The 27,562-nt window shown below is 42.2% G+C and overlaps 2 protein-coding genes across 2 annotated transcripts; one reads left to right on the top strand and one right to left on the bottom strand.

The window, feature by feature from the left end:
* Positions 1-36: 36 nt before the first annotated feature.
* exosc6 (exosome component 6) lies at positions 37-2,290 on the bottom strand. The gene is made up of 2 exons (XM_071457525.1): positions 1,967-2,290; positions 37-1,433 (listed from the first exon to the last, which is right to left on the bottom strand). The coding sequence occupies exons 1-2, from the start codon at positions 2,242-2,244 to the stop codon at positions 887-889; spliced, it is 825 nt and encodes a 274-aa protein (XP_071313626.1). The 5' UTR covers positions 2,245-2,290; the 3' UTR covers positions 37-886.
* A 454-nt stretch (positions 2,291-2,744) lies between these two features.
* aars1 (alanyl-tRNA synthetase 1) lies at positions 2,745-22,234 on the top strand. Its single transcript, XM_071457513.1, has 20 exons — positions 2,745-2,871; positions 6,279-6,436; positions 6,589-6,777; positions 7,367-7,512; positions 8,648-8,839; positions 10,393-10,537; positions 11,524-11,669; positions 11,865-11,973; positions 12,631-12,781; positions 13,642-13,766; positions 15,824-15,968; positions 16,055-16,233; positions 17,045-17,158; positions 17,288-17,494; positions 17,696-17,880; positions 19,201-19,309; positions 19,876-19,989; positions 20,073-20,279; positions 20,677-20,790; positions 20,910-22,234. The coding sequence occupies exons 2-20, from the start codon at positions 6,293-6,295 to the stop codon at positions 21,087-21,089; spliced, it is 2,901 nt and encodes a 966-aa protein (XP_071313614.1). The 5' UTR covers positions 2,745-2,871; positions 6,279-6,292; the 3' UTR covers positions 21,090-22,234.
* The last annotated feature ends 5,328 nt before the right edge of the window (positions 22,235-27,562 follow it).

The following is a 27,562-nucleotide window of genomic DNA, read 5'->3' as shown; positions in this document are numbered from 1 at the left end:
AAGGGTTCACATACTTCTTCTTGTCACTTGCTGCTGTATATTTTAGTCATTCTTTTATTTCAAAGCATTACAGTTTGTTTCTTTGGTACAAAATATTATTTCATACTCACTTCTTAACTGCCCTGACTCTCCTGAGCTGGGATATTTAACACAGTAATATACTTTCCCATTAAAGTTTAAGTGACGTACAAAGCACCTCCTGCTAAATGCTGTGATTAATTTCACACTTTATCCCACTTAAACCACTGCTAAACCAGACTTAATAAAAAAAAACTTAGATAGGGTGACCTCTAGTGGCATTAGGGTTATTTCTACTGAGTTCAGGCTAAACTACTGGTGCAATTCAAAGAGCAGCTTATGCACACAGCAACTTGGTTTCAGAAGCCATGTAATTTTGTTCCAGATAACACAGATTTAAACTTCTCTTAAACCTTAACCTCCAGCAAAGCTAATGTCAGAGCAACAGCCTCACTGCGTTAGAGACCTTTTTTTTGACCATTTCATCTGGGATGTTACTGAGGTCTGTTGATTCACAATGAACTGCTTATTTTGTTTCAGGGGTTTTTTTGCACTTAGGATGTTACATCATGACAATACATTCAGGAACTATCCCAGATGAGCAATGTCATCAATCTAATCTGAAATGTCTGCTCTTGCCTCTATGTTACTTTCCAGTGTCAAGCCAATTTTTAAGCTTCAAAGCCCAAATACTAAATATACCATATAAGGACATTGTTAAATTATTTAATCAGAAAACACAGACACATCAGTTGCATTTCAATAACAAATATCAAACATAGAAAAATAGGTTATGTTGTCAATGTAAGGACTGGAAATCATAAATGAGAAAAATTATGAACTGATCAGCTATTGGTTAATGAGTCTCTCAGCTCTCTGATGGCGGCAGGGCAGCCCTGCGCACAGCCTTGGCCAGGGCTTGTTGGATGACTGGGTACAGTTTATAGCATCCCTCGATGCAGGTCCGAACCCCGGCCGTCAGAGTCTCCTCAGTCATCTCTCCATCTGACTGCAGCCCAGAAATCTGATTCAGGCTGGGGAGGAACGCAACAGTCAGACCGCCCTGGTTCTCGCTGCTGACTGAGCTGCAGCTGTTTTCCTCTGTGTAAGAAGGGTCAACCACGTAAGAGGGGCCATCCTGGCGGATGGAACAACCAAGCACCAGATCATACATTTCAATCCCTGCATCTGCGAGAGCGAGAGAGGCGCATGTGACCGCGTGGGCCAGAACTGAACCACTGTTCTCAAGAACCATCACGTTGACCTCAATCTGAGAGCGGGGGTATTTGTGGAGGCACACTGCTGGCTGCAGACTCTCATGCAGCATCAGAGAGAGGTCCTTGTCCTGGCTCCCCTGAATCCAGGAGCCCCTCTCCGGGCAGGAAAATGGAGCGAAACGCATGTCGGTAGTCAATCTAAAAACACGGAGAAAGACAGTTTTGTGGTCTTCATAAATTCTTCCAACAGTACAGATCACAGGCACAAATGCAAATAGATGATATGAGGTAGTAGGGTGTATGATTGAGGGTGAACCCAGCTGAACTCAGTTTACTGACTCACATGATTCAAAATTATATCAAATAATAGAAAGGATGGAAAAGGGTTGTTTCATTTATTTACAGTACAGCACCCAACAATAATCCTCACTGCATACAAATACTAAAACACTTTATCACACTAATCATAGGGATGTGGTTCTTGGCAAACGTGTAAAATACCATTGTAATTTGGTCTTTAAGCTTCTTGTTCAGTTTTATGTTACATGTTAAAGTCTCATTTTCACATCTTGGGACAATGATGGGTCTCTCTCGCTTTAATGGGTGGGTTGAAAACTTACTGGACCAGGTCTGACTGCGTTTTGCTACTTCTCAGTTCAACGTCCTTAAAATTGTGTGTTCACCGTCTTACAGACCATTAACTAAGATTTAACAAATAACTAACTACAGACCTTCCACATTTCATATCGGTCTCATCTTTCCGCTCTGTTTCTTTGGGTCCATACACGCAGCACATCAACTTGGTGTTCCCAGCCTCGATGTACGCGGACCCTTTAGCCTGGCTCACCAGCCCGCACCGGACAAAAACGGCCCGGACGTCCACTTGATCCCGCTGCCGACCGTCCGCTCTGGGGCCGTGCGACGGGAGACCGGCCGCAGGTTTGGCCCAAAACAGAGACGGGCTTTGGGATACTTCTGGGCCGCGTACTCGTTTGGTATCAGTCGGCATGGTGTAGTGCAACGACACAGACTTGGCAGCAACAGCGTGTGATCGTGTCCCACACGGAATTTGTTCCCCCCCGAAACACAGCAAGCGGAAGATTCCGCAAATACAAATGTGAATAACAGAAAATCTCTAGCGTGTAGTTTCAATAATAAGCACTGATATTTAATTGTTATAATGTCAGAAAATCACAAATTATTAGGAAAAATCGTGATACATGTCATAATGAGGAGGCTATAATTTAAACACATATACTAATAACTTATAACAATTAGAAATTATTATTGACAAAACATCATATGTGAACTTCTTAGTTACGAGTGTGTTCAACCACCTTTCTTTAATAAGTCAACATGAGTCTACTGACCATAGACTATACTGAGACCGGTGTCTTTTTCATTGCATCAGCCAAGCAAGGAAGTTTGTACCATTGATGTGGCGGGCTCGATAAGATTGACAGCCGGCTTGTCCAATAGAGATCGGCGTTGGCTGATGTAACGGTGTGCCGGACCAATAGCCGCCTGCCTTGGGCGTGTTCACTGTCCTCTGTGCTTTCCTTCTGGTCGAGCAGCGTGGGCTAAAGCGGTGTGTTTGGGAGCAGTACCTGATTCATTCTGCGAGAATAGCGACTCTGTGAGTATTTTTGATTTATTCAGGTGCTGTTGAAATAAATAACATTCACTTTACCATTGAATACCGTGGGGTCTCTGAAAGAGCTGTGTGCCGAAATCGCTTCCTCAGGCGGATAATATTGGGGTAGCCTGTCTGGCTAACATTTAGCTTGCTAACGTCAGCTTGTCAAGCTAGTGCCTCTGTCCAACACAGCAGTTTACAATCTGCTGACGATCTAATAATGCGGCTTCCCGGTTATTAGAAGCAGTTTGAAAGATGTTTAATAATGAATGAATGAATGATGTTTGAATGACATGTCTGGTACTATTTTATATTGTGTGGCATCTATTTTTGTGCGCCTGTTTACAGCAGAGTTGCAAAGGTGGCATGGGAAACTGATTTTAGTTAGCACAAGAAAAGGAAAGTAGCCCTCTGACACTTAATGTTATAAATAAGTCAGTCTGTTGTTTAATCTTAATTTTGATTCTGAACATATTGATATTAGTTACCATCCACCTGAGCTTTTTATCATAGTAGTGATTGCAAGAAGACTCATTGTTCTGGTCCCCTCTTGTTAATGTAGTCCCTTGTTGTCAGTCATTGGTTTTCTGAAATTTCCATCCCATCACCCCAGTGTCTTCACTTTCCCTGGTTGCTAACTGGGTGGTTTTGTAGTCAGGATGGGGACAGTGACTGTTTACCGTCGACTTGCTGGATGCAGCAGCTGTGTGGTTTCCTCAGCCAGCTAGTTTACAAATGAGGAATTCACTGATGGGAATTCAATTCTGCTACCTTTTAATTATAGGCAGCATACTGTCTTTAGTGATGTTGTGGTTATAGTGCTTGGTTGTAAGTCCTGAAGTATTTTGAATGGAATTCAAATCTTTCAGGGGCATTTAAAGGCTTGGATTTTGCTTCATGCAATTCCAAGTGACTTTAAAAAGTTTTTGACGCTGTCTCAAACTTGTACTGAAGTTAGCTAGAACTAGAGTTAAATATAACTTGAATTGAATTGTCTCAGTTTGCTTTTTGTCCAAACTTCGCTCCCTGAGCAGACACGGAAAAGTGACATACCTATGTGGCAAACCTATGGCACACAAGAAAAACAGAAAAAAACCCAGGAGTGGAATTTCAAATACACTTTAATTCGGTGTGGGAATTTCACTGAGGAAACTGGTTGAAGAGCTAAAAAGTGGAATTTTTGGCCAGAAATGTTGTCACAGAAAAACAGCAGTTTTACTGACTTGTGACAAATCAAAATAATGTAATGTCTTTTTATTTATTTATTTTTTTATAGGTTTGCTTTTTAATCGTGGCCTTCACAACACAGTATATTACCACTGCTCTGTTTTTGATAAACATCATATTTGTTGGGTCCAAAAAATAAAAGAGAAAATTAAAGATGCACATGACGATTTTTATGAAGCCCTAGGTAATGTCTTCACATTGCAAATATACAACATAAAGAGGAAGGCAGCAAATCCTCACGCTTGAGAACTTGGAACCAGCAGTGTTTGTCACTGCATCTGAGAAATGAGTTAAATTATTAATTGTTTATGGCAATTGTTGTCCATCGTTTCTATTTCTCTCTATTGACAAAACCCCTTCAACTGCAAGTTAGTTTTTACTTGCTTTCCTTCACGGCCGCCCCTATACAGCTCTCTAGGTACATCATGGCAGCTGTGTTTAACACTAAAGCAGCATCTCACCAAACCACAACCTTGGCAGCGGTGGGGACCCTGAATGTGTTTAAGCCTCGAGGCTGTTGTTTGTATGCATTTTAGATTCAGAAACGATGAGCCAAATCAGCCATGAGCTGAGTGATGCAATACTGCAGTAATATGACAGTGCTATACTGCCACACATTCAGATCCAAAACTGATTGTTTCCAGATGGGTTGTCAGTTTAATCACAGTGCACTGCAGCAGGAAAAAGCCTCACCTGCCTCACAGGATTCCTGAGCTGCTGTAGCTTATGAGAAGAGCCAAAGGCCAATTTGTTGGAGAGGAGTGAATGACAGAGTAGAACATCTCTGCTAAAGCATCTTGTTAGGACACGCTCGCTGCACAGACTGACTTTGACAAACTGATAGAGTAGGGGTCTGGATTTGATATGAAACTGACATAAATTGTCAGTCAGTTGACAGGAAAGTAATCACCAGTAACTTTTAATAAACGATTTGGACAAAAAGCTCTTTCTCTGTTTTATGTCTTTGTAAATTGAATATCTGTGGGTTTTGTACTGTGGATAAAACAAGACATTTGGAGATGTCACTTTGGGTTTTTGGGAAAATGCCAAGGGCATTAAGGGGCATAAAGCAGTCCTGCTCCTTTAATGACATCATTGGCCACAATGCTCTAGTCCAACCACAGGTATTGAAACCATGGTATAAACAGTATGGCAACATCTGTAACAGTAGGAAATGTATATTATCTCAAACTATATACAGTCACATCAACCACCTTACAATAGGTATAGACAAGAATCCATCCTGTGTGTTAAGGTAACATGTAATACTAAAGTACCTTTGGTCATGCAACAGATAATAGCATTCTGAGCTTTATATCTATGTATGTCTGCTCAATGGGAGTGTGTTGAAACAAAACAGAAGTCAGGACAAATGGCTGACTTGCAGAAAAGACTTAGCTGGTGGAACTGGTTTGTAACTGGTGTAAATGCCTCGTGTTGCCTTATGACCAAACAACACTTACAGAGGATTAACTCACTGTGAAAACTGAAAAATTGTTTGACAGAAATACGCGAACAACAGCTTTATAGCATCTCTCTTATCCTTGTTAGAAAGCCCCGGAGACAGATCACACATTTAACACAAAAGAGCTCCACATAAATGATTCCTATGTGCTGACATTCAGCAGTCAAGTCATGTTCAGATGCCACAGAGAAGAACACAAACCACAGGTCTCAGCAACTCTGTCGGCTTCTGTCCGTGTTATTGTTGTTGCCCGTATCACACTGAAAAATTTCAACAGAGGAGCAGTGATAGCTCCTCCTGATGACTGCAGGTTGTTTGGCTTTTCCTGTTGTATTTGAGAGGAAAGGGCATCGTTTCAACTGAAGATGGAGCCGTAAATATACAAGAAACTCAAACACAGAACAGACACAACTGTTGCTTTTACTTCAGTAAAGTTTTAAGCTTTAAAACACCAAAACGCTTTTGAATTTTTAACCAGGAAAACAAGAAAAGTTGGTTTTCATGGGACCAATTTTTCATCCTATGCTCCCTATGCTTTTGTACCATCTTGTTAGCTGTTCTAGTAGTTACATACACATATACAAATCTTCATGTTGTGAGGCACAGTCAGTGACCCAAAACAATTTCATTTGGACTTGAAGCTAAATTAAAAATCGCTGCTACTCTTGAGAGCTGTCCATTCAAACATGCTCCATCCTCATGTATTTTTCTCCAGAGAGCTGATTCAGAATGGACTCCTCTTTGAGTGCAGCTCAGATCCGTGAGAAGTTCATTGACTTCTTCCGTCACTATGAGCACCAGTACGTCCACTCGTCAGCCACCATCCCACTGGACGACCCCACGCTGCTGTTCGCCAACGCTGGCATGAACCAGGTACGTTATCCATGCGTCTGCACGGCTCTCCTTAAAATCTGTGCCTCTCACCTACTCACTGATTTACAATGTTTTGACTTTCCTGCAGATCCCTGCAGCAAATGTGAAATAAAACACAACTCACAAATGAGCTTTGTGCCCCTTTTTCTTAGTTCAAGCCCATCTTTCTGAACACCATCGACCCGTCCCACCCTATGGCCAGGCTGCGTCGTGCAGCCAACACCCAGAAGTGTATCCGTGCAGGAGGCAAACACAACGACCTGGACGATGTGGGTAAAGATGTCTACCACCACACCTTCTTTGAGATGCTGGGCTCCTGGTCCTTTGGCGACTACTTCAAGGTATTGTGTTGTCATCCTTTCCAGCTGTGTCACATTTACTTTAAAAATTATAATCTGACTGATATTTTTAAGACTTGTAACCAAGATTAATACTAATTTTACACATTGATTAAGACTAATACTAAAAATAGATTTTTTTTATTTTTTTTTAGTTTCTTTGCACAAAACAAAAACGACACTGTTTTAAACTACCTCACACTGTCATGTCTTTCTACTTATCAGCCAACATAACTACTGGTCCTGATTCATCTGCAGTAAACTAAAATCAACCTGCCAGATGGTCGTGCTCCACCTAACAGTGTATAGGCTGTGGTGCTCTTCATTTGATATAAACAGCTTTGTGTGTGTGTCCAGAGAAATCATTAAGAGGCCAATAATTATTATTAATTATTTTGGACTTTGTAAAATTATTTAGAGTCAAGAACAGTAACAGGTTTAGATTCCTATGTGAATCAGTTTTGTTTTATTATTTTTTCCTACCACATTTTTGTGTGCTTTATGTAGTACATTGAAGTTATTTCCTCTCACGCTTGTGTCTCGTTTCATTCTTCCCTCTGCTCATTCTGCATCTTCCCACCTCCCCCTGCAGCAACTGGCCTGTAAGATGGCCTTGGAGCTGCTCACCCAGGAGTTTGGTATTTCCATAGACCGTCTGTATGTCACCTACTTCGGGGGTAACGCTGACGCAGGTCTGGAGCCCGACCTGGAGTGCAAACAGATCTGGATGGACTTGGGGTGAGACCAGCTTGCTCTACAAATCATTTACAGCTCTTTTTACAGATCGTGCATCGTGTTTGTGCTGCACAACATCTATTGTATATCTTCCCCTGTTTAAAGCAATTGCATAGTGTTGTGTGATCACTCCCCAGGGAACTGCCTTTCCTCTCCACCTCAAGTCCCTCTGAGCCACCGTATTTACATCAACAGCCTAGAAGCTTCTCTCTTTGCCTCTGCCCCCCGTCTTAAATCCTACCTCGTCATTTAATCTTTACGTGAAACATTTCCCCACAGTGCAGTTATCTAACGTTTCTTTAGATAATGTGAAGGAGTAAGTCAAAACATTCAGTTGACATTTCTTTTCTCTATGATCCTTTCCTCTGGTTTTATGTCCCGTCATCATGGCTCACAGTAGTCAGGATGTTATGTTTTCAACTCTGTAGAGGCATCCAAACATCATACTCACACCACAGACATACATAGCTCCTACATTTGTATATTAATTATTGACAATTGATTTTCCAGAAATCGCTGTAATCCCTTAACACTTAAAGCCAACAAGTTCAATTTAATATCAGATAATTAGTTTACAAAGACAAACTAATCGTTGCTAAATAGCGAACTGGTTGGCTTCATTTTTTTTTTTTTTTGCCAGCACAATAACAGAATAAGAACAAGAACATTATGCAGAAGTAACTTCATAGTTACACAGGTAGTCTGCTCCATGTGGAGTAGATGATGTGATCAGATTTTGATGTGCTTTGCTGTATATAGCTGCAGATTAATGAGGTAGAACTGATGTGTTTTTTTTCTTTTTTCTACACTTATATTTGTGTTTCTGGTGACAGACTACTGCTGTTGTTTTGTCATAAGGCAAAAAACAACAGCCTTTTGTTCTGCTTTCTAATTTTCTGGTTTCTTTGTGTTGTGTTTTTCTGAGGATATGATGTGAATATCTTGACAGTCACACAAGTGTCTTCTCTTTATTCAGTGATTTATATCTCAAATCTTTCTTTCTTTCCTCATTTTGTGACTTCCTCGTAATTACATTTAAATAATCAAGAAATGTTAGAGGGTAAATATCGACATCTTGTACGAGTATTGAACTGATGTGATGAAATCTTATGTCTCTGTGCTGCTTTGTTTCTCTCAGGGTGGAGGAGGCCCGCATCCTGCCTGGCAGTATGAAGGATAACTTCTGGGAGATGGGAGACACTGGTCCCTGCGGTCCCTGCAGCGAGATCCACTACGACCGCATCGGAGGGAGAGACGCCTCCCACCTGGTGAACATGGACGATCCCAACGTGCTGGAGATCTGGAACCTGGTGTTCATCCAGTTCAACAGGTAACAGACTCACACACACAGAGACCTTGATGAGATTGCAGTAAAAGTTGCTAAAGGACAGTGTAATTCCCCCAGAAATTCATTATCAGTCCAGACGTGAAGGATAACACCTTCATTTCTAATGACTTCTGGACCAAACGATGCTTTTTCTCTTATTTTGAAATTCTCATTGTTTGAAGTGTTTCTGTTTAAACGGAGGCAACTATTCACACACCAGCACTTCCATTAGTTACAGTTCTTCTGAAATAAAACACAATTGTTTGCAATAACTTACAGACTAAATGTTAAATCTTTCTGGTTCATTGTATTTGATTACATCTTCTTGTTCACACCTCATGTTCAGCCTTTTTTAACAACTTTAAATTGTGACACAGGATTAGTGAAGTGAGTCTTCAGTGTTGCTTTGTCATCTATTGTTCCAGCAAAACTAAAATTGCTTTCACACCTGTACTGCCCAACAAAGTCAGTTTTTAGGCTGGATAGTAAACTGCACAACAGACAGTAAGGTTGTGATGCTTTCATTTATTCATTTTAAGGCTGCTATTGGGGGAAAAAAAACATGTGCTTCCATTCATTTGGTCCAAACCAAAAAAAAGAAAAAGATAAGTTGTAGTCCGTGGTCTTTTCCATGCGCTGAACAATCAGAGAAAATTCCAATTTTCACACACGGGTGTGTGTTTGTTTTAGCATGGTTTCCAAATAATTTACATAAATACTCTGCTCTCCAGACAGTCAAAGTCCAGCTGTTTGTCCCACAGTTCAAATTACAGCTTTCACAGCAGGACATTGTTGCTGCTGTCTGTGTTAGATGCAATAAAACATTTCTAGTGTTGAATTCAGGCTCCATGAAGATGGTTGCTCAGGCGTTTTCAGCTCTTACGTCTGAATTGTTTGCTTTCTTAGATTTCTTTCTCAGACATTTTTTTTCATGGTTTTTTCACACCAATTAGTCAAGTGATGGTGAACAAAACAAACCCACAATAGATATATAAAAACTTCTGGCTGGAGCTGTGAGTCTCAACTTGTTGTGTTTTTCAGTTGAGGCTTGTAACCAGTTCAGTGGGTTATATAAAGAAGCTCACAAGCAACACACCTAACGTAACCATAAATTAAGAACAATTGATGTTGGAATTTGGACACACCTTTATACCTTTATTGTCATCTGCAGAGCAGCCACTGAATCAAACATACACACTCTCTCTACACATTTTTACAGTTCCTTCATTTTCTGTACAGGCCAAAGAAATCTGTAGTTACTGTTTATAAGTAACCTGATTTTATATGTCCATCTCAACAGTCAGAGGATTAAGGTAACTACAGGTAGACGTTGCCATTTAGACCATTCTTCTGGTTTGTTGGACGTAAACTGAACAAAATGAATGATCATCCTCTTACAAACTGAAAAGTAGAACTTCAAAATAAATCTGTTTCTGCAGTTGAACAGTTGTTTATTTTGAAAATTAAGTAAGAGCAACGTTACTGCTTTGTCATACACTCCTTTACTGGTCAGTGAATCGGTGTCTTTAACTCGTCTCCCTCTCCACCCGGCTCAGAGAGTCGGAGACGGTGCTGAAGCCGCTGCCTAAGAAGAGCATCGACACAGGGATGGGTCTGGAGCGCCTGGTGTCTGTGCTGCAGAACAAAATGTCCAACTACGACACTGATCTCTTCGTCCCATACTTCGAAGCCATTCAGAAGGTACTGAGATTCCCAGAATTTGTTACTGAAGCACAGATGTGTCAGCTGATGCAGTTTGTGGCTGGTGCACTTGTAATGCAGAATTTTAAAGGTCTAATAAAGTCACACCCCTTTTTACTCACTTCAAAGCTCAAGGCCACTGGTTCCCCAGTAGTGGAACTTAGCAACTACAAATGCAACTGTAAACATCACTGATTTTGCTGAAGCGGACCAAGACTCTGAAGAGTAGCTTCGGTCTGATTTCTGCCTACATTTGTAGCTGTAATTATTGTACAGCATTTGTGTAATTGTGGAAAACACCAAACCTCCAAGTCAGCTGCTAAAGGGCTTTTAAATCATGTGCTGCTTTATTGTACTGATCAAGGTAAACGTGAGCACACTGTAGCTGTGTGAACTGAAGTGCTGTGTTGTGTGTGTGTGTATTCAGACTGTAATGTGGCAGCAGTCCGCTCCACCTGAGGTGATGTAAGAAACACAAGTAATCTAATACAGTGATTCTTCACCACAGTATGTGGAAAAAATATGCAGAAAAAAAATAAATTAAAATTATGATTTAGTTAAAGAAATGTTTGTGTTTAGGATGAAAAGCAGGTTTAGAAATGTGTGAGGCTGATCTTTTGTATACAGTAACACTGGTAGCTGCCACTGAGAATTAATGAAAACCAGTTAACAAGCAGGCAGAGACGTCAAAATATGGTTCTGGCATTTTTAGAGGAGGTGTAACTGCAACAACCAACAACTACTGGGGAAAAAAGAAATGGAGACCAAGACTAAATATCATCAATTCCAATATCACTGTGTCCTGTATGAAGAAAATATTGTAACAATATCCACTTATGTACAATGAAAACTGTTAAATAGAATCTAGCTGAGTCTATGAGGAATATTACAGATGGTGTTAATGAAGGGCTTTGTGTGCACATCAGGGAAGAAAAGGTTGGAAACCACTAATCTAGTTCAGTCACAGCATCATTTGTCTATTTCAGGGTACAGGTGCTCGACCTTACACTGGTAAAGTAGGTGCTGAGGATGCTGACGGCATCGACATGGCGTACCGCGTGCTGGCTGACCACGCCCGCACCATCACCATCGCCTTATCTGACGGTGGCCGGCCTGACAACACAGGAAGAGGGTGAGAAATGAACACTTCAGAGCAGAGAATGGAGGCAGTTAGAAAACTGAAAGAATCTGAAAATGTCGCACTGGCTTGACAAACTAGTAACATGCACGGCAGAGTTCGTACTATACCGCAAAACTACACAAGTTTTCAGACAACATGGTTTTATTTCATTTTTAATACTTCATTGTAATTTTTTGTCTTGTTTAGTTACGTGTTGAGGAGGATCCTGCGTCGTGCAGTCCGCTATTCCCATGAGAAGCTGGGAGCTCAGAGAGGCTTTTTCGCCTCTCTGGTGGATGTGGTGGTCGATTCCCTGGTGAGATTTACTTCCTTGTTTTTACCTCAGTGTATCCTCAGTCCTTAAAGTGTTCACAGGCCTTAAATTACATTTTAAAATCTAAATCTCATTGACCAACAGGATTTAATGTTGCTTATTAAACCTCGGCCGAGTCAAACGTTTTTTTTTCCTTCTGGTTTTATTGAACTATATGTTCTGCCGGCTCTGCACAGGACACCACCTGTTCTCACTGTTTTTTCCTTAAGGTAACAGGGTTGAAGAAAAGAGAGCGCAGCAGACAGAACTGAATTGTGGGATACCCTTAGGTCTGAATACTACTTCAGAGTGATATTGGTTTAGATCAATGTGGGTTGTGTGTACTGTGGGTTGTGTGTTGGTGTTTTCCCACACTTGTATGAACATGCACTTGAGTGCTCAAGACCACAATTGTGGGTATAGGGATAGACTCTGTATTTAATTCTTCTTTGCTGAGGTCATAAAATGCATTAAATCTAGATTTTCCGTAATACCTGACATTCGGTTCAGTGCTGTAACACTGGAGATGATGGCCTGTTTCCTTTCCCTCTTTTCTTTTCTCTTCTTCCATCTCATCTCTCCGCTTCTACCTCTCCGCTTCTACCTCTCCAACCCTTCCCCCGTCCCACCATCGATCGATCGATCTCTTCATTCCTGCAGGGCGACGCTTTCCCGGAGTTGAAGAAAGACCCAGAAATGGTGAAGGACATCATTAATGAGGAGGAGGAGCAGTTCCTCAAAACGCTCAGCAGGGGACGCCGTATCCTCGATAGGAAGATCATGACTCTGGGAGACAGCAAGACCATCCCAGGTGAGACGGACTCCAAAGGAAGTGTTATTATTTGTATGTGCAAACATTATGTGTCTGATTCGAGTGACAAGAGATTAGGTTTATTTCAAGATCATCGTGTCTTTTGAAACTTGGATATCATCATTTTCCCTCTGTTTTTAACAAGTTCAGAGTTTATTTCCTCCCTCGTTTCTTTGCCTTCGATCTCTCCTCACCACCCATATCACTTTCTTTCTACACTCTTTTCTCTATCACTCCTTCCCATCTTCCATTGTTTTTTCTCTTTTAATCTAATTACAGTGTTTTTGTTGACATCATTGATCGGTCTCTTCCTTCATTCATGCACGATTATGCAACATGCACGATGTTGCAACTCTTTCTTATTCTGTATTTAAAAATCCTTCATTTGACTTAAGTACAGAGGCTACAATTAGAAAAGCTAAAACCCTAATAACTGATCTTTCATACCATTAATTCAAATGACAGCAAACTGATGCACATCCAGCGTTAGTGAAAAACATCCTCCAGGGTTGTTGGTGTTCACTGTATTGGATTTCTTTGAGAGACTGTCGTCTACCTGCAGTTTATTTCTTCTTTGTCCTGAGGGGTAACAGCATCATTTGTGTGCTCAGCCAGAATGGACGCCACAATAGAAAACCAGACCTTGTCGTTGCAAAAAGCATTTTATCGTTGGAAATGCAATAATAGCACAGACCTGAAAGTCTGTGCTTTTCACATCTAACTTCTCTCTAATTTACTGAAATGATGACTGCATGATGTTTACTGTCTGACTCGAGGACATGAGTCTTTAAGCGTTGTTGCTTCAGACAGACACGTCTCCTGCATTTCAAGCAGCCTTTCCTCTCTGTCTGTGCGTGCAGGTGACACAGCATGGCTGTTGTACGACACATACGGCTTCCCTCTGGACCTGACCTCCCTCATCGCTGAGGAGAAAGGCATGATGGTGGACATGAACGCCTTTGAAGAGGAGAAGAAGGCAGCACAGGTGAGAAGGTGGGAGGAGGGGTGGGTGGTGATGAATGAAACCTTGACTGCTCTGTGAGGGGCAACTCCACTGAGCAGTTTTCTGTGTGCACTCCCGTGGGTACGTTGTTCTGCCTCGTGTCAGCGTTCTCCAGTACTGCACCGTAGGTCAGAGTCAGGAGCCATGCACCTGCTGTTTAAATAAACCCTCATTTATTTTACAGCCTTGTTCTAATCCCCTGTTGTCTGATTTAGCAGAAAGATTGATTTCTTGTCTGTACGACTGCAGCCTCACCCTGCTGTCCAACACATTACAGGTGTGAGGGCCTGTTCCTCTTACTTCTTTTAAATCTGTCACCTCGGCGGAGCTCCGCTTCTTGACTCACACTTCATACAATCCAAATCACAACACCTCAGTCGGTGATTCCGTTTGCTTCATTTGGTGGAGTTTATTATACTTCAAACAAACAAAAAAAAAACTAGTCTAGCATCAGGTCAAAGACTGTCCCCATTTCTTTTTTTCCCCACCCACGTTTGCCAAGCCAAAAAAGAAACACTCAGTTCCACCCCCGTCCTTGTATCACAGCTGCTCATCATCTGATTAATCCCAGTAGATAACAGATCCAAAGATAAGTTCAAATATTATTTAGAATTTCAATTCAAATAATAAATTAGAAGGATTTACATCAGCTCGATAAATAATCAAATTTGAGAAAAATCTAATTTGCAATAAATACACTCTAAAATAAATACAATAAATGACTCTAACAACAGGGTGGAGCCTCCCTTTGATCACATCATTCCTGCACATCTTTCAGCTGAAGAAAAGTAGACTCTTGTTCATGTTCATGAAACCAGTTTATGACGAGGTTCACTTTGTGACATGATTAGAAGATGGTAAATTGTGGCCATGAAGGGATGCACATGATTGGCAACAATACTCAAGACAGGCTGTGGCATTAAAATCATGATTGATTGATTGATATTAAGGGGCCCAAAGTGTCAAGGAAATATTCCCCACATTATTATACCATCACCACCAGCCTGAGCTGGTGGCAAAAGGCAGGTTGGGTCCATGGATTCAGGCTGTTGTCATCGCACTCTGACCATCCAGATTCCTCAGACCAGGCTACGTTTTCTGGGCTTCAGCTGACCAGTGTCAGCGACTCTGTGCCCACCGCAGCCTCAGATGTGTTACTGTTTGACAGGAGAGGAAGCCACCATGCTCCCCTCCTGCTACAGTTCATCTATCTCAAGGTCTGACATGTTGTTCAGTCTGAAATGCTTCTCTACTCACCACAGCTGTCGAAAGTGTTTTTTTTATTATTTAGCTTTCTGGCAGCTCCATCCAGTCTGGTCATTCTCCTCTGGCCTCCCTCATAAATGAGGCATTTCCACCCACAGAGCTGCTGCTCTCTGGCTGCTTTTGTGTGAAACTATTGATCTCCTGGGATTTTAACAAACACTCAAACTGCTCTGCCCTGGACAATCAATCATACACAGTCGCAGTCACTGAGATCACGTTTCCCCTATTTCTGATGTTTGATGTGAACATGAACTGAAGCTCCTGACCTGTATCTGCATGTTTTTATATGTTACACTGCTGCCACCTGATTGGCTGATTACATTCATACACCTGTACATACTTTTACTACAGTTCTGCTCTCTGCCACATGGGGGAGTTTGATACACTATGCATGTATATTCACTCCTTACTGTGTCATGTAAACTGAGTTACCAGTTTATTAAGAGCACCTGTTCAGTCTGAGGCCACTTTATACAAAACCCTACAAATGTTCTCACTGCACAGGTGAGAGAGACCAAGTTTCTGTGACAGTAACACTTTTTCAGGCTGGATTTTTGTTCCCTTGTATCCACACACACAGGAAACAAAGACGATGAAAGGAAAAAGCCATTTTAAGGAAACCATCAGATTTAGATGTTTGTTGATTGGACACAGTCAGGCGTTCAGTTAATCCTGCACTGGTTTCTTTTAAAGAGTTTGTAGGTTTGAGGAAACCAAACTGTGGGTGTTGTGGAGTCATGATTGAATAATAACACAAGTTTGTGTGTGTGTAGTTGAAGTCCCAGGGTAAAGGTGCAGGAGACGTGGACCACATCATGCTGGACATCTACGCCATCGAGGAGCTGAGGAACAAGAAGATACCCGCCACAGACGACTCTCCCAAATACAAATACGGCTCAGACGACAACGGCAACTACAGTCAGTGATGAGCATTTTCTCTCACAGATCAGTGGGATGTCTGTATTTTTGGGACATTGACATACTGACCCTCACTCTGTGTTTAGATTTTCAGCAGGCTACGGCTACAGTGCTGGCCCTGCGCCGCGACCGCGCCTTCTGCGATGAAGTGACCACAGGTCAGGAGTGCGGAGTGCTGCTGGACCAGACGTCCTTCTACGCTGAGCAGGGCGGACAGACGTTCGATGAGGGCTTCATGCTTCGGGAGGACGACAGCACAGAGGACGTGAGTGCAACAGACATAAAAAAAAAACTCTAATGGAAATGCAGCTGAGTGGGTTCTATTGACCTCCACCTATGCTGTTTGAGAGTGTTTTGTAAAAAGCCACCATCAGGGTCATTTTCAGAGCTGGTTTGTTACTTTAGTCCCAAACTAGACAGCCGCCACATTACAGACACAAACAAAAAGTACGTTTCTGCCAAAGCTAAAATGAAATCCCTTTTTGTTGACTTTTAATTGGGGAGAAAAGATAATTACTATCTTATCTCCAAAGCAGACACTTGGTGTTTAACATTTGTTTATATAGGACTGGTGGGTCTGATAGCTGGTGGAAATTGTGTCTGCAGGAAAATAGACTTTCCTTTAGGCAACAAACGCTGCCAAAAAAAAACATTTCTGACAGAAGAAAAAGGTAAAAGATAATAAATTGTTCTCGTCTTTGTCCAATGAGCGAGCGCTTGAATGGCATGAGGACACGTTCATATCAGTTTCCAGACGGCTGTCTGTCAAAAAAATAAGTGCCAGTACTTTTCTCTAACAATTTTCATTTTTGCTAAAGATATGAAGACTTTCTAAACCTAAAGTCTTTGTTCTCGTCCACATCTGACAAGTTCTTCCACAACTTTAAGGCGTTTGTTTTAAAAAACAGTACATTTTATCTCCAAATGCTGGAACACAACACAAAAGGCATCAGGCAGCTTTCAAACTAAACTGACAGGATTTAAAATTATTGAAACGGTTTACCTTGCTTTTTTTCCTGCCAGACAAAAACATGTCTGACTGTGGTGTCTCTCTGTCTGTCGTCCTCTGTTTGCAGCGGATGGAGTTCACAGTGAAGAATACACAGGTTCGAGGAGGTTACGTTCTCCATGTGGGGACCGTCTATGGAAAGCTGAAGGTTGGAGACCGTGTCACCTTACATGTAGATGAGGTGAGAACATTCACCGGTTTTGAAAGTTGACAGTCGAACATGATATTGTTCATTAGAATCTGTTTCTGTTTCAGCTCTGAGTCGTTGGTTGTCAGACAAACATCCATCACTCTCTATCTCTCTCTCCAGGCTCGGCGCAGGCCCATCATGAGCAACCACACTGCCACGCACATCTTAAACTTCGCCCTACGCGGGGTTTTGGGAGAGGCAGACCAGAGGGGTTCCCTGGTCGCTTCCGACCGCCTGCGCTTTGACTTCACCGCTAAAGGTGCCCTTAGCACGGGGGAGGTCCGCCGGACTGAGGAGATCGCTTGTGCCATGATTAGAGAAGCTAAGGTCAGTTTGGGAATACACACAAAATAATAACTCGCCAGATAGTAGAATTAAATTAACCTGCACTGCAAGAAAAGATGATTTTAGTTTTGTATGTAAAAGTAAATGTTTAGTGTTTCCTAGTTGAGTTTCACATGGTCTGATCTTTGCCAAGACAAGTGATTTTTCTTCAGTCTGAATATTTACTCCATATAATCCCTCCAGCCGGTCTACGCTATGGAAGCCCCCCTGGCAGAGGCCAAGGCCATTCAGGGTCTGCGTGCTGTGTTTGATGAAACCTACCCCGACCCCGTCAGAGTCGTGTCCATTGGCATCCCCGTTGAGGACCTGCTGAAGGACCCTACCAGCACTGCTGGCTCCCTCACCTCCATTGAGTTCTGTGGTGGAACGTGAGTGCGATGCTTTATTTCTCAGTCAACATCTTAGTTCACTTTACTTCACTATGTTAGTGCTGACAGGTTGGCGGCAAAACTCACATGTTTGCAACCGACACCTAACAAAACATTATTTATATTTATTCCCTATGAACTGTAGACTCTAAATAGTCAAAGTGATATTTATTTTCTTAAACAATCCAGTTAAAATGAAAACAGTTAAAACAACTTCTGTAGATTCATTTTTTTTAAATATATGATGGGTCATTTTATATATTTATAATTTTATGCCTAAAAACCTCAAACTGTTTCTTATTGTCACTGTTTGGGATGTTCCTGGTCCCCCCCCCCTTATAAAGCACTACAATGCCTTATGTGTGTGTGCTCCTCTCTTACTTTGCTGGGCTGTGGCTTCACTGTTTTTGGACAACTGCTCCATAATTGTCTGTCATTAAACATAATGATCGTCTGTGCTGCTTTGGTTTAACAGTGAGCCAGCAATGTGTTTCTGTCAAGTCTGTGAAAATGAGTAAAGACAGAAGTTTAAACATATAAACACTTTTCTTACTTGATCTCCTGATTTAAGTGTGTGTTCACCAGTGCACCTGAAGTACTGCTGGTAGTCGGTGTGCATGGTCTGCCCAGAGTGGAGTGTGCTACGTAACTGAGGCCAACATGGAGACTGAGAGTTGTCCCTGAAATAAATAAATGTTGACATCTGCATGAAGCCTTCGGAAGAGCCAGACCTGCCCAGTGGTAGAACCAGTAATTGGATTTGTGGGTCTTCACAGTGAGACGATCGTGTCCCCGTGCAGACGAGGCCTTGAACATTTTGTAGAGCTCCAGCCAGCGATTAGACTTGCTCCACTGACTTTAACAGTGTCGGCTCCTGGCTGTAAAATTCACCTGAATGCCAAGACGTCCCCGCTCAGACTTAGATTATAGCAAGACTCTTTCATTTCATTTTAAAGAGTCAGAATGATTTCCAAGCTGTATTTTATGTGTGTAGGAGTTGAAATGTACCCTGCAAGTATATAGAACTGGTTCAGACTTCAGCGCTGGAGGAGACATTTAGGTTTGTTTTTTAATCGTAAGTCCCACCATCACCAGCATCGCTTGCCGCTTCAGGATTTAGTAAACTGTTGTTGTGCTTCCTGATGTTGTCTTTTATGTTGTTTTTAATGTGCAGCCACTTCAAAGAATCCCTTGTTCCTGCTGCTGTTTTGTAATGTTTTCTATGCCGCTCCTGTTCCTCCTCCTCCTCCTCGCTCTCCTTCTCGTCTGCCTCCCACACAACGCTGTTGGTAATGTGCTGTTGGTTTCTGTTATCTACAGCCATCTGCAGAACTCGGGTCACGCTGCACCATTTGTCATCGTCTCCGAGGAGGCCATCGCTAAGGGCATCCGCCGCATAGTAGCTGTGACGGGAGCAGAGGCCCAGAAGGTCAGAACACACACACGCGGTTCCAGCATTATATTCTTAAACACAATCACAAACACACACACACACACACACACACACACATTTGTAGAAAGGAGTTTAGCCAGTATTTTAAAGAAAGTCGACTTATTCATTTTCCCACAGTGTGTGTGTTGGCCTCATATTAAATTATTACTTTTCATGGTGCGTTAACCCGACTGACTGAATGAAAGCGTGTCTCAGACTGAGGGGCAACATTTCTCGTCTTAGTACCTGGTGAGAGAAGCCCCCCGATGATGAAGCGTTAATTAAGCTTGTATTTGACTTGTTGTTAAACCTGGGGCTAGAAATTAGCATTTAGCATTTTTCTCCTGTCTCCAGGCCCCAAGGACAAATTAAACTTTACTATTTTTAGACAACAGTTGCCGTTTGATCCTCCTCTTTATCTTTTTGCCTTTTTTTTTTTTTTTCTTGCTCCCACCATTCTGTTTCTTTTTCTTTCTTTGGTCATCTCTCGCTGCATTATTTGCTCTTTTCCCCTCATCTTGCTCTTAACCACTGCTCACACCTCTCCCTCTCACATTCATCAGGCCCTGAGGAAAGCCGATGCCCTGCGCCAGTCTCTGTCCGCACTGGGAGACAAGGTGAAGCAGCAGACGGCCCCGAACAAGGACATGCAGAAAGAGATCGCCGACATGACCGAGGTAAAAAGACGCTTTCGTGCCAGAAAAACTTCAGGACGGAACAACTCTGTGCCGTGACCTCAACTTGTCTGTCCTCCCCGCAGTCGATAGGCACAGCAGTGATCTCCCAGTGGCAGAAGGACGAGATGAGGGAAACCCTGAAGGGCCTGAAGAAGATCATGGATGACTTGGACCGTACCTACAAGGCTGACATCCAGAAGAGAGTCCTGGAGAAGACCAAGGAGGTGATCGAAAGCAGCCCCAACCAAACACTGCTCATAATGGAGATGGAGACCGGAGCCTCAGCTAAGGTGAGAGGTTTTTATCTTTCATATTTAAATGTGTTGAAAATCAGTCACGTCCTTGTAAAAGAAGCTCCTCCACAGACACAGAGTAAATCCATAATTCAGACTCCAAGATTTCATCAGCATCCAGAAGCAAATGAAAAATGTAAACAGTATTAAAATTCACTTTATCTCTGCAGTATTGCACATTTTCTCGAGCAGTTTCGTAGTTTATCTCATTGTGTTATTGCCATGGGACCAAATCAGCTCTGTGGCCCATTAATTCTGACCTTGAGACATCAATAGTGCTGATTAGGGGTCTTGTTTTTCTTTCTTCCCTCTTTGTTTCTACTCTTTCCCTCCTTCTCCCTAATTTTTTATCCTTTACATCCATTCTTCCTCTCCCTCCTTCTCTTTCCCTCAGGCTCTGAATGAGTCACTGAAGCTGCTGAAGACGCAGTCCCCTCAGACCGCCGCCATGCTCTTCACCGTGGACCCCGACGCCGGCAAGATCACCTGCCTGTGTCAAGTCCCTCAGGTAACACAGCCTCTCATTCAGTCAGTCATACAGTGTGCAGGGAGCCTCTCTCTCTCTCTCCCTCTGAGCGCGGCGTCTTCAGCTCATCTAACCTTTATCCCCCCTCCCTCCTCATCCAGGATGTGGCCAACCGTGGTCTGAAGGCTAGTGAGTGGGTCCAGGAGTTGTGCCCCCTGCTGGATGGCAAAGGAGGCGGCAAGGACATGTCGGCCCAGGCCACAGGCAGGAACACGCAGTGCCTGCAGGAGGCGCTACAGATGGCCAATGAGTTCGCACAGCTCAAACTGGGAGAGAACTAAGAGAGAAGGACCTGCGAGGGAGGTGCAGAGAGGAGACGGTGTTGCAAACATAGGTTGGGGAGTAAAGCAGAAATAAGGTGATGGTTTAGGAGTCCCGAGGCTTAACTGAGTTGGAATCATCAAACATCCTTTTTTCTTTCCTTCACCCCCCCTCCCTCTCCTCTTTTCTTCTCCTTTTGGGTCAGAAAAGATTTAGAAAACAAACAAAACTCAGTTTCTCTCTCCAGCCATTCGACAGACGACCACTAACACTCAGCCTGCAGTAAATGAGCCACGCGTATATATTTATTGGGTGGTTTCTGACTTGCCAAAGTAAAATTCATCTCTGTGGAAATTGCTTGAATATATGAGATCCTTTCATGCAGTTAATTTAAGGAGGGGTGGCAGATGATTTGAGAAATTAATTTTAATGTGTCCACGTCATCATTGCATGTTTGTGTGCAGAGGAAAAGAAAAGGGATGTGCTTTTGATTTATTTCGCTTCCTGCAAGAACCGCACAGCTCAGAAGAAACGATTAAAAACTGTAGCTTTTACAAAGTTGGCTCTCGATAAACCCTGAAACTTTGATCCTGCCTCTGTGTTTGTCTTTCATCTCACTGCAGCCCCTGTTCATTTAGAAACAACCCCCCAAAGCACTTTTTCCCTCCCGTTTGCTGAGGGCTGCTTTAACTTTTGGCTCCCTGTACCACTTAAGCTCAGCCTCGGGAAGAAGAGGGAAAAGTCAGCCCAGCTCTTAAATGGTTTAGGTGCAGTTTACACAGTATGTCCTTTAGTTGGCTGAAGCCTTTTGATCTGATCTCCGAACAGTGGCTCCGTCCATCTGTGTGAGTGACAGCCTGATTTCTCTCCTGTGGTTGGTCGGACGTGACTCGTGCTCGCTGTAGCTGTATCATATTCTTGCTTTTCAAAGCAACCCATTATCTGACATGTGTAATAACAGGTTTAATTTAGTAAATTAATGAATTCATTAACTGTATAGAATGATCATGAACGTGTCCAGTAATCAATCTGTGTAACTTCATTTCCCTGACATTTAATATTGATTCAATGCAGAATGTTGAAAATGTCTGTTATCATTGTAGCTGTTCCATGTCGGAGAAATCTCACCTTATGGGAATAGAATAAATATAAGTGGTAAATTTCACGTGTCTGTGTTGTTCTTTGATATATTTGTGCTGGTGATTAATGTGGGGGAGGCAGGAACAGACTCGGCTACAATTCACTTACACACAAAGATGGAGTGAGATCATTAGATGTGGATCACTGAACAGCAACGACTGGGATATAAATTCAGTTAAAAAAAACAACTATTATGAAAACTGTAGGTGTGAAGCTAACTTCAGTCAGAGAGAACATAGTTCACCTTGTTCAGGTTAACCTGTTTAGAGTCACCAATTAACAGGTATGTTTGTGGACTGTGGGAGGAAGCTGGGGTACCTGGAGGGAACCCACACAGACACAGGGAGCACATGTAAACTCCACACAAGAAGGCCCCAGGCCACGCTCGCTGTGACTGTGATGGAAATTCTTCTGAGCTGAAGAACATACGATGACCAGGAGTTCAGATGTCTCAGCCAGAAGTATTTAATGTAAGCTTAAAGTGATGAGCGGTACAATGACAGCAAGTGAACCAGAGTAGTGCCACCCCCAGTTCTGAAGAGTCTCATCTGACAATTAGTGTATATATATATTCAGATCTCACACAGTTGTAACATTTACCACACCTTACTCCAAATAAGGCTAAATTAGAGTCAAAACATTGATGTGTGAAGATGCTGTTGGACACCAAATTCCAAACTGTCACATGTTCTTACCTAATCAATATTACATGTGTCTTGTCCTTTCACCTACTTAGCTCATCCTCGAAAATAACTAGATTTGAACAATGTCTTCTAAGTTTCTGCTTTCCTTCTACTTCCTTATCTATAAGACCTTGGGTACTCCAGCTGTGGACGATAACACAGTCGGTCACATTAGAAGCTAAACAGTGAAACACTGAAGGTTGTTCTGGCCTGAACTCTGAGTGTAAGTGGGGGCCTAGGAAAACAAGAGAAACACTGAAAGTGAAGAAAATTTCCTTCACACTAAACACTGACAGTATCAGTATTGGTAAATTAGTTTATCCGGCACACACTGAGCAACATTATTGTTGGTCTGGGGTTGACTTTGTGGCCACCTGATGAATTTAAAGCCAACATTTAGCTGGATTCTCCAACAGGCCCTGAGGAAAATATCTGGCTTAAATGCCCCATTATGTTCACAAGCTCATTTATCAACCATTTAGTGCTGAGCAGGGAGCATATTGTGGGGTTTTCCAGCCTTCTTTTTTTTGCTGAAAACATAAAACCGTGAAGTCATGAGCTGTAATTCCAAAACAATGGCAAAAACATGCCTCGAGCTGAGGTGGAGTGGATGCAGTATTGAGATCTCAACAAGTAAATGAACCAGTAGGTCTACTGCAATGGTAAGTACAAGTCCTACATTCAGGCTCTGACTTATGTTGAGTGCAGTAGCAGCAAAATGTATCGACAGTAAAAGTACTCATTATGCAAAATGGCCTATTGCCTAAACAGCATTTAAATTATGCTAATGTGAATGATATACTGTTGTAAAATATACAATATGTATTTTATAAAATGACCTGCATGAAATATTAATGTGAAAAATGATGTTACAGATGTTTCTCTGCAGCTCATACCAAACTGTTTCAGTAGCTCAGTGTAAATCAAATCGAACACAAAAGCAGACTTTAAACTCATGTTTCATGAAGCTTTTATTTACAGTAGCATAAGATACAAAGACTCTGACCACGTATCGTACAGATGTTACAGTGTAGTAAATACACATGTGCTGCCTTGTCCAAAAGGTAGTCCTACTGAAGAATGAGACATTTAAGCTGGAACTAGACAATGACAGCAGACAGCAGGAAACAACCCACATGGACACATTTCACTCAGACAATTAACTCTCTAAATTCCTTCAATTCCTTTTTCACACAGTGTCGGTTTCATCTGAGCCAGTGTATATCTGCTGTCCACGAAGCAGCTTTTAATCCTACTTGATAAGTCCAGTACTTTGTCCTGGTGACTGCAGGGGACTAGCACAATAGCCGACAGAGGTATGAGCGTTGGCGTTACAATCGGCAGATAGTCTGATATGTGCTGTCTGCAGCACACTGACTGCTGCTAAAGAGCCGTTTGTGTCCAACGCAGACCAGTGAACTGAGGAGGAAAGAGCTGCCTGTGGCTGTTCTCACCTCAGCCTCAAACACCGCAGCACAATGGCAACAGTCACAGGCGATATGATAACGCCAGCAGCCCGGACCAGCAGCGTTTTCATCATGATGTATTAGTTCCTTTGAGCTCTTTCTCTGGCACTCAGTGAAATTTCTGTCCCTGCTGCAGAAAGCTTTTCTCCATTACCTCAGGATGACACCGAGCTTTACTGCAGCAACTGGAGAGACACGGGATGAGATGTGAGTGGTATTATTAAAGGACTTTTCAAGACACAAGGGCTGTGATTTCCTTTTCTCCAGCACAGATTCCTTTTTGTTACAGCTGGAGACACTGCCTTGATTGTTTCTCCCCTGCCAGACAACCACAAATCGATCCAATTCTCTGACTTCCTGTTAAATGGAACTCAGTAATAAAGCCTGAAGTACCCGAAGAAAAAAAAACTAATGAGTCCTCAACTTTGCAGTTAAAGGATATAGACTGACATTTAGGGAAATGTGCTTACTCACTTTCTTGTAGGGGCTGACACCACTGTTTGCTTAATATGAAGCTACAGCCAAGAGAAGCTTAGCTTAGCTTAGCTATTATGAGTCTTTCTGAAGGTAACAGAATCCATCTACTAGCGCCTCCACAGCTCACTGCTTATGTTATTTATTACAATCTGTTATAATAACATGTTGTATATTGCTAGTTTAAAATAAAATTTGAAATAATAATTTTTAAAATAAATTTTAAAAAAAATTTACATTTTAAATTTAAAAATGTGGTATGTGCATGGAAGCCACGCTAGTTGCTGTTTCCAGTCTGTATGCTAAGCTAAACTAACTGTAACCTTACACTTTATTAAACACCATGAGAGTGATATCGCATCTTATTTGTACCAAAAAAGTAATAAATGTATTTCCCAAAATGTCAAACTATTGCCCTAAAAGCAGATGCATGTGCGAGATTTCGATGCTGTACACACATTCTCCCCGACATCATCTTTTTTCCAGCTGAGCAGGTGTGTTTTCAGATTGTGTTCATTTCCAGACTCATTCTTTTTAATTATCCCGTAAAAATACCTTTAATTTGCCTCCTTTATTCCAGGAAAATTTAATTGTGGCATATTTCACTTGTTTGTGTCTGCTGCTCTGCGCAGCTGTACAAAGCTTGATAACATACTTTCAGGGGATCAGTAACTGGGTGATGTTTGTGGCTTTGTTGAAATGTGCCTCAGCACATAATGTGTGCGACACAATGGTGTAATAAATAGTAACTGGATATAAAAGGATCCTGGATTCCACTGATAGCAAAGTAGAACAAAGATGATTTTACTGTGGGGATGTTTTGAAGGAGTCTGGCCTGAAATTTCAAAAAATAAAAATACACCTTTAAAGGAAATGAATCCAGTTTCAGCTTTGACAGAGACTCAACACTTAAGTCTGTTATCAGCGACTGAACCACACGTTAAAATTTCAGCTGAGAAACCGAGCTGCCGCCTGGACATGTGATCATTTTGAAAAATGAAACACACAATCACTGTCCACGTTTTCTGAAAGTCTCTCAACCTATGCACACACCTCTTTATTTCTTGATTGATGTCCCTTTCACAGCAACTACACAGAACTTAACCTAAAAAACTGGTGCCCCACACATTTTCAGAAATTATTTTAAGAATCAACTCTGGAGAAAAAAAAAAAAAAAAAAATCAGTGTATTGGGTCAGTGACAGGAGAAAAGACCTACTTTAGGTTAAAAATACCACAGGGAAAACTGTCAGATCTGTGTCGTGTGCTGTGAGTGGAAAAAAACACTCTAATTTAGGCTAGCACGGCAGAGAGGGATCACCCTGCCCCCCTTTCTCTATCTGATTGCAGTGTTGTGGTGTACAACTGCGAGGAACTGAGGAAAGCTCCCATGCTGTAACAGGGGCTCGCCTACTTTTTAGGGGGTGGGGGGGGTGGGGGGGTGGGGGGCAGCGTCGATTATTAAGACTTTCCTACCCACTGCAGACAGCAAATGTGATAGGAATGTGTTATTCTGCTGCCAGAGAGCCCAGAAACATCCGGATGAAAGCCGTGTTATCTCCACAACAATTGAATACACATTCATTCTGAAGCTGGAAAGAACAAACATCAGAAAGACGTGGCCGTGATGGCTGACAACTCCAAGAGAACACTGAAGCAGGCGCGAGTTCACGACAGCAGCGGTGCACTGATATGTGTAGACCTTCAGATGCTTTGTCATCTTCACCATCTGTTGTTTTACAGTCTGAGTGGTTCAGAGCACATTTGGAAGACAACAGGTATCTGCAGTATCGTGGGCTTTAATCTAACAGATGACCCTCTGTGTCTGCCGGCTCTCTCGCCCTTCCTCACTGTCTAGAAAAGCAGAAATGCCTCAAAACACTCAAATAAATATTTAATAAAAAGGAGCAAATAACCACATATGAATTCACAGCACATCTTCTCCTTTAGGCTACAGCGTTCTTTAAAAAAAACAAAAAAAAACACTGTCAGTGTACAAAGCAGTAAGAAGTGAAGAGTGGGAGGCGCCTGTACCTTGAGCAGAAGGCAGAGTGTGTGTTTTCATGTAGGTGTGTGTGTGTGTGTGTGTGTGTGTGTGTGTGTGCGCAGCTCAGAAGGCACAGCTCTCAGCCAGAAGACATGTTTGTGTTTGTGTGTGACTTAAAAAAATGCAAAGGTAGCAGGTGTGTTTGGTCAATGGAGCAGCTGTAGGTGAGTGAAGTCCAGCAGCAGGACAAGGCACAAAAGCATGAGTGTGTGTGTGTGTGTGTGTGTGTGGTGTGTGTGTGTGTGTGAGAGAGAGAGAGAGAGAGAGAGAGAGAGAGAGAGAGAAAGAGAAAACATAAACCATATGTCCAGATTCAGCCACACTGACTTATAATGAGCCCAGCTCAACACTAAAGCGCCGATTAAATTCTGTTTTGCGCAAAATAGGAGAAACACACAGAAAGCAGAAAGAGTCTCATGTGGTTACACAGACACAATAATACAACAGAAGTGATATCAGTTCTTTCCATCGCCTGCTGGGGGCAGTATCACACTCCAACCCTCCTCACTCTGTGTGTGTGTGTGTGTGTGTGTGTGTGTGTGTGTGTGTGTGTGTACATATCATAAAACTTTCTCAACAAAAGGGATGTACAACTTAAAAAAACAACAACAACATAATGTCACATCATTATATCCTTCCTCAGTTTTAACATCCGCAGGTGTCGCTGACGTGAATGTACCACCT

The sequence above is a fragment of the Trachinotus anak genome, unplaced genomic scaffold (assembly GCF_046630095.1).
Source record: "Trachinotus anak isolate AG129_WGS33_773 ecotype Australia unplaced genomic scaffold, CSIRO_AGI_Tana_v1 ptg000002l, whole genome shotgun sequence".
Lineage (NCBI taxonomy): Eukaryota > Metazoa > Chordata > Actinopteri > Carangiformes > Carangidae > Trachinotus > Trachinotus anak.
The sequence above is the reverse complement of the archived record's forward strand: the minus strand, read 5'-3'. Positions and strand labels throughout refer to the sequence as shown.

What these genes read in the sequence shown, in the direction of transcription:
- aars1 (XM_071457513.1), top strand. Translation starts at nt 6,293, where the DNA reads ATGGACTCCTCTTTGAGTGCAGCTCAGATCCGTGAGAAGTTCATTGAC. An exon ending in CAGATCTGGATGGACTTGGG is followed by an intron (nt 7,513 to 8,647) that starts GTGAGACCAGCT and finishes TGTTTCTCTCAG; the next exon opens with GGTGGAGGAGGCCCGCATCC. An exon ending in AGATCGCCGACATGACCGAG is followed by an intron (nt 19,990 to 20,072) that starts GTAAAAAGACGC and finishes TCCTCCCCGCAG; the next exon opens with TCGATAGGCACAGCAGTGAT.
- exosc6 (XM_071457525.1), bottom strand. Translation starts at nt 2,244, where the DNA reads ATGCCGACTGATACCAAACGAGTACGCGGCCCAGAAGTATCCCAAAGC. An exon ending in ACCGATATGAAATGTGGAAG is followed by an intron (nt 1,434 to 1,966) that starts GTCTGTAGTTAG and finishes CCGTGTTTTTAG; the next exon opens with ATTGACTACCGACATGCGTT.